The sequence below is a fragment of the Pinus tabuliformis genome, chromosome 4_1, assembly GCF_031772625.1.
Source record: "Pinus tabuliformis cultivar Carrire ecotype Pingquan chromosome 4_1, CPIR1, whole genome shotgun sequence".
Classification (NCBI taxonomy): domain Eukaryota; kingdom Viridiplantae; phylum Streptophyta; class Pinopsida; order Pinales; family Pinaceae; genus Pinus; species Pinus tabuliformis.
In genome coordinates, this window is record NC_142303.1 from 172,652,143 (window position 1) to 172,659,344 (window position 7,202).

The following is a 7,202-nucleotide window of genomic DNA, read 5'->3' on the forward strand; positions in this document are numbered from 1 at the left end:
CGGTGAGTGACAACACATGCATTACAAATTATTCTGATATCATTTTTTGATGCACGAGCTAACCTCAATGACCTCACCACTTTTAATATTATATGAGCTACTACTATGTATTAGGCATTAATATAGGTATTATTATTAATTTACATAATAATTATTTGTACAATGATTTGTCTTCAAAGTAGTTTGTTTTATAGAAAATTGTATCTCTCATTTGAAAGATGACATCGTGGACATTGGAAATTTCATGGGGCAACCATGGGTTGATTGCAGCTTTTTCTAGCCATCTTGTTCATTATACATTGGTGAAATTATGCATAATTTTTCAACTGGAAAATGTGTTTTAGTAGCTAGAAATTGTATGGTATAGCGGGGTTTTAATTGCATAAATTTCAACCATCTATTTCCTCAAATATTTTTTTATCTTTTGCATGTGTTGTCAACTAGAAATCATATTATTTACGCTGGAAATTGTATGAGGCTTTTGTGAATTTCATTTTCTTTTGATTGCATTGTTTCATTTTCCATTGGGTGCTTTTGCCTTATTTGGTGCATCAACTCACCCACTATGTAATGATTACCGAAAGTTTTCAGTTGTAGAAAATGGAGATTTCAAAAAAAAAAAAAAATCAACTTTTCACTTTGGAAAATATAATTTTGTTGAAAATTTAAAACATAACAAAAAAGGTGGTAACATTTCTAGTTTATCCATCTATCCATTAGCAAATATTTATTATTTTTTACTTTAATTTGGCTATATTTAAACTAAGTGGAATATACTAAAAATGTCATTTTGCATAATACAAATTATGGTTATGTGTCTAGCTAAGTTGGTCCCAAAGCACCAATTGAGCTAGGGTCCATCTTATTTCAATGCAAAAATTCAACCATGAACAAGTTCCTAATTTAAGAACCTTTTCATTGTAGCATTTGTGCATCTAAATATGATGCACCATAAAAACAGTAATGACAAAATTTTATCTCGAAGTGAGATTGAATTTTAGTCAATAATGTTTCAAATGAACTAGCAACAACTTCTGGTTGAAGAGGCTTTCCAACACTTTCTAATTTATGCATGTTTACATATTCTACAAAGAATATCCTTTGGATAATATGTTAGCTTTCAAGCATTAATATAACATTTACTTTGCACCCAACAAACGATTATATAAGTAACATGAGTATTTAATAGTTCTTGGATGTAGTATTAGGTTATTTTCTTAAGCAAACAAGCATGATAATCTTATTGAGTATTAAAGCATTTTATGTTTTTCGTTTGAACGTATTGAACAATTTGATATTTATTTTTTGAAGGTGTTGATATTAGTAAAATAACTACCATATGCATTGAGGTTTTAGGCATCATCAATATCACAGTTACTTTGCACTCCAACAAGCTATAGTATAAGTAACATGAGTAATTTATTGTTCTCAGAAGTAGTATTATGTTATTTTTTTATGCAAACAAGCATGATTATCTTATTGAGTATTGAAGTATATTATGTTTTTAGGTTGAACATATTGAACAATTTTATATTTCTTTCTTGAAAGTGTTGATATTGGTAAAAGAGCTCTCATATGCTTTGAGGATTCAACATTGAATTATATTATTTAAGACATAATAGTATTTTCTAACTAATATGTGTTTGGTTGCTAGACAAGTAAAAGATTTGGTTTGTGACTCTAACATATTCTTTTTAGAAGAATATTACAAATAAACATCCTTTTTTACAAGAGAAACTAGACATAATAGTAACAACAATTTGGAGACTCTAGAAACAAGTTAACACAAAGTTAAGTTTAAAGATAATGAAATATAAACTTTTGATGAAATCTTCATGTCTCTTTTATTTTTTACTTTAATTTATCTATATTTAAACTAAGCAGTTTAGATAAGCTACAATGTAGTATCTGCTAAGCACATCTTTACTAAGATAGTTTACTTACTAACGTCAAATATACATAAAAAAAACAAAGATAATAAATAATAAATGCAACAAAAGCTATTACATTAATTTGCCTAAATACAATTGTCTTAATATTTTATTGTTTTTAATTTAATTTAACTATATTAAACTAAGTAGCAAATACTAGTTAATACATAACACTTATTTGTTTTAATAGATTTATTTAATTTAAATTTTTATGTTTTAATATAAATAGAAAATTTTAAATTTATATTATAATTTTTATATAATTAAAATTTTAAAATATTTTTTCAAAAACATAAAATTTATTTATATATTAAAAATACATTTTAAATAACCAAAATTTTTTAATTTAAAAAAAAAAAAACCGAAAAATTTAACAATTCCTTAAATAATATTTAATCAATTTCAAGAAGGTCGTTCTCTGTATCAGACCTTAAATTAAGTCACCAATAAAATCCCAGCTAAACCGATTTACATATTTGTAAAATATAAAAAACGAAAATCCATGTATAATACAGTATTTTGTTTTTTTAAAGTTGCACAAGTTTATAGTCAATAAACAATTAATATATAGAGTCAAAAGCATATGGAATCCCGTAGAAAAATTAAAAATCAATGTATAATGCAGTATTTTGTTTTTCAATAAACAGATGTATAATCAATAAACAATTAATATATGGTGAGTAAAATCAAGAAATAAATTCAAAGTGTCATGAGGGGTGCAGCTTCATAGCTAGTTAGCTAGTCATAAATTCAATATTTATTTTACAAGTGTGCCGTGTTTAGGGGTGAGGTGTATGGTTTGATGGCTAGATTACTTACATGAATTTATAATCAATAAACCATTAATATATGGTGAGTAAAATCAAGAAATAAATTCAAAGTGTCATGATGGGTGCAGCTTGATAGCTAGTTAGCTAGTCATAAATTCAATATTTACTTTACAAGTGTGCAGTGTTTAGGGGTGAGGTGTGTGGTTTGATGGCTAGAGTACTTACATAAATTTATAATCAATAAACCATTAATATATGGTGAGTAAAATCAAGAAATAAATTCGAAGTGTCATGAGGGGTGCAGCTTCATAGCTAGTTAGCTAGTCATAAATTCAATATTTACTTTACAAGTGTGCAGTGTTTAGGGGTGAGGTGTGTGGTTTGATGGCTAGAGTACTTACATAAATTTATAATCAATAAATATTAATATATGGTGAGTATAATCAAGAAATAAATTCAAAGTGTCATGAGGGGTGCAGCTTCATAGCTAGTTAGCTAGTCATAAATTCAATATTTACTTCAGTGTTTAGGGGTGAGGTGTGTGGTTTGATGGCTAGAGTAAGTTATAGGTTTAATTTTTGTTTTACAAGTGTGCATTGATTAGGGTTGTGTAGTTGCACTTGGGGTTATAGTGGTTGTACTTAGAGTTATAGGGTAGCTTAAAGTATCCATTCTTTGTCTTATGAGTAAAATAATTGCTATATATCAATTTTTCCAAAAAAAATAAAAAAATAAAATCGAAATATGATTTAATCAATTATATTGAATTTCTACTCAATAATCACCATATTTTATATATATATATATATATATATAAATTGCTTATATTTTAGAGACCAATTTATTTAGAATATGTTGAATAATCATAAATTTTGGTTGTGAGTTCTGAGAAACTTAAACATTAAAAAAAATTTCAAGAACTTGAACCCTTATATATAATTAAAAACATAAAAAATAACTATTTACCCAATAATTGTTTTACATAACTCCATTCAATAACTCAAACACAGAGAATGCCATGCCATTTTGTTAAGTGTCTTGGCTTCTCAACCAGAGAGTCAAAACCATATGGAATATTATACGAACTAGGCAAGTATAATAAAAAACTTATATATATATATATATTTTAAAGGTCAATTTGTTTATGATTGAGTAGACATTTGTGGTAGGCCAACTGGTTTAGGATTGAGTAGATATTTGTTGGAATCATAAATTTTAATGGTTAGCTCTTGAAAATTGAAGTACAGTTAAAAAAAAAACATAAAAAGTAACTATTTACACCCTTGTTTGGTTGAACACCCACCAATAACTCAAGTAAAGACAATGCCGTTTTATTAGGCGTCTTAGCTTCTCAGCCAGAGATAGTCAAAAGCATATGGAATATTATACAACCTGCCCCGGGCAGGTATAAAAAAACATAGTTTATGGTAGTTGGCAAAGTCCAACACAGTGCTTTGGACCACTTGGGTGCAGGTACAATAAAAAACAGTTTAATGATTAAAGTGCCTGGCAAATTCCAACACACTGCCTTACACCACTTTGGTTCTTTCCACTGTATTTCCTGAATGGTAATTATGATGGCTCCGATGAATTTCTACCAGACGTTGAGCTTTCATCACCGCTTCCAAGAGTCTCCAGTCTAAATCTTTCCACAACTTTGAATGGACCGATGCGAGAAGGCGTCTGGAATTTAATTAGTCAAAACAAAGACGGCATTATAGACATGGCCGGATAATTCGGACAATCAGTCAAGCCAAGTCTGCTTCCCTTGCAGTCTTTGCCCCGTTTCCCATTAGAAGATTTCAAGATTTCAAGATATTTTCAAGAAGATTTCAAGATTTAAAGATATTTTCAAGAAGATTTCAAGATTTGTGAGAAATCAAGAATTTGCTCGTTGCCTTGTAGTCTTTGCCCTCACGCCCACGCTCTCCAAGATCGTCCGATAATCTCCTCTGCGTCTTCTTAGTGCATTGCAAGATTTCAAGATTTGCGAGAAATCAAGAATTTGCCCGTTGGTTTGCAGTCTTTGCCCTCACGTCCACGCTCTCCAAGATCGTCTGATCATCTCCTCTGCGTCTTCTTAGTGCATTTCAAGATTTTTTCTTTTTATCCCCATTAGAAGAGCAGAACATGAGAATTCTGAGTGTCTTTCTTACAAATTCAATGGCTGTCAAAGTTTACCTTTGCCTCTTCCTCTGTTCCTCCATATCCTTTTGTCTCGCCTCTTACTATGACGTTTGTGCTATTTCTCAGTGTGGGAGCTTTCTTTTCGGGTACCCTTTCGGGTTGAAAAACAGCGGTTGCGGTGACCCTGACTTTCAGCTTCACTGTGATTACCAGGGCGGCAATCCTCTCATTAATATTGGCGGAGACGAGTATCGGATACTGGAGCCCTTTTTCTTGATGAGAGGTGTCAATAATAATTCCATGAGAATTATTAACAACAATCTGTGGAGCAGTAAATGCGATCTTTCAGGCAATTACTCTCAATTCTGGTTTCCTGCCTCTCATTTTCAGATTGCAGATACGTACACCAATATCACAATTTGGGGAGAATGCCCTGAAATCACTAAAGAATTTTTTCCATTAAGATCTGGTGAGTTATGTGGCAACGATTGGTATTACAATATGCGGAGACCAGAAAAGGGGACGCACCGCTGTAAAACGCATTTTCAACTGCCAATTCACAGAGAGTATCAGCATTTCATGAATATGAATGAGACGTTTCCATGGGAGGGTTTTGAGGTAACATGGCATGTCGACACCAACAGATATCAAAGCTGTGAAGCTTGTCTGCACAGTAACGGGAGATGTGGTTACGGCATGCAGGAACCGACGGCATTTCTTTGCTTTTGTCCAGACGGCAATACATATCCAGACAAATGCCCCGAACCTGGTGGGTTTCTGATCAAATTTTCTCATTACTAATTAATTATTTGTTGAATATTGTTGAATTTAAGTCCATTGCAGATTCAGGAAATATTTAGGAATGCTTTTGTTTATTTAAATTCTGAGATATTTTAAATTCTTTAAAATCTGTTAGCAAACTTTTGAATATTTTCAAAATAATTTAGCAATTTACTTCTATTCATTAGATTTTGAAATATTATCTAATGAAATATTCCCAAAATTTCTTGAATTAAACCCTAACTTATCAATCTGTAAAGATATATTTAATACTCTAATTTTCCAGTGTACTCTTGATTCATGTTATGTATATTATGTGTTTCCCATCTTAAACAGTAAATCCGTTTCCTTGCAGGTACTGAAGATACAGATGATCGAAAAATGTCAGTGATTGCAACAGGTAAAGATAATTTCTTCCTATTCTGTATCTCCAATTTAATGGCAAGGTGAATTTCAATTTTGTGGGGTCGAAAGACTGACATCAATATGTTCATTCCACCGCAGGTTACTTCTTTGCAGGAGTGGCGGTAACAGCTATAGCAGTAGCAGTAGTACTGTTCTCGACATATGATGCCTGCAAGAAGAGAAACGCACCTCCTCCTCAAATATCACAAGGAAATGGAAACTACGTGGCCAATCCTGCCCCTCCCTCCTCTGCACTCAAAAGCTCTGTATTTACTTCCACTGAAAAATCTTCCTCCATTGAAATTGGAGTCTAGATTTGTACATTAGACTGCCTTTAGTCAGTACAGGTCTTTGAATTGTTCCCCAATCGCTTGTAGATACCATATGTGTGACTCTATGAATTGGGAACAGAGTTAGGTAGAAACGGCACTTCACCTTTGCCTATTTCTTTTATATGAATGTTGTTTTCCAGTTCTTTCGCAATCTTGAATGGTCTTTCAAGTGGTGTTATAGATGACTGACTCTTGTTTCACAAGAGAGGTGAATCATACATAAAATTTCACAAAAATTGCGATGTTGTTTTATATTTTAATAAAATGAGTAGACACCATTAAATTGCATTGTCTATTGTTTGTGAATCATGATTCATGTGTATGCTTGTGCATTATTAATTATATATGTTGATTGTGGGTGGTAAGTTTTTCAAGTTGGAAAGGACTCAATTATCTGAAAGGGGAAAATATAAAGGAAAGGGAAAGGGAATCGGTATTAAAGGAAAGGGAATCGGTTTGCAGTGGATATCCGAGATAAAGTTAATAATTGTTATTTAAGGAAAATTGTTAGGATTAAGGTTATTGGATTTGGGATATGATAGTGTTATATTTATATTCTTTATTATGTTTGATTAGTTTATTACCTTAAAGTTATTATACAATTTAATTTAAATATTTTAATGAAATATTGAATAAATAAATAAATAAACAATTTAAATATTTTAATGAAATATTGAATAAATAAATAAATAAACATTAAGTACGGGAAAAAAATAATAATCATAATAAGTTAAAATTTATTTAATTTTCCTTTCGTGTAATTTTGTTTTTATTCAAAAAATATATAAAACAATTATCACATTAAAAAAAATAATAATAATTATTCATATTAAACACCATAAAATTTTTGTTAATAA

General features: G+C 30.6%; 1 protein-coding gene across 1 annotated transcript; it reads left to right on the top strand.

Moving 5' to 3' along the window:
* The first annotated feature begins 4,242 nt into the window (after window positions 1-4,242).
* On the top strand, window positions 4,243-6,633 carry LOC149174734 (LEAF RUST 10 DISEASE-RESISTANCE LOCUS RECEPTOR-LIKE PROTEIN KINASE-like 1.2). Its single transcript, XM_089422672.1, has 3 exons — window positions 4,243-5,597; window positions 5,964-6,008; window positions 6,113-6,633. Exons 1-3 carry the CDS (start codon window positions 4,832-4,834, stop codon window positions 6,325-6,327), a joined length of 1,026 nt encoding a protein of 341 aa, XP_089278798.1. The 5' UTR covers window positions 4,243-4,831; the 3' UTR covers window positions 6,328-6,633.
* Window positions 6,634-7,202: the final 569 nt, after the last annotated feature.

Excerpts from the sequence above, each read along its gene's own strand:
- LOC149174734 (XM_089422672.1), top strand. The coding sequence starts at position 4,832 with ATGAGAATTCTGAGTGTCTTTCTTACAAATTCAATGGCTGTCAAAGTT. Across the intron at positions 5,598-5,963 it reads AGACAAATGCCCCGAACCTG|GTACTGAAGATACAGATGAT; the intron begins GTGGGTTTCTGA and ends GTTTCCTTGCAG. Across the intron at positions 6,009-6,112 it reads AATGTCAGTGATTGCAACAG|GTTACTTCTTTGCAGGAGTG; the intron begins GTAAAGATAATT and ends ATTCCACCGCAG.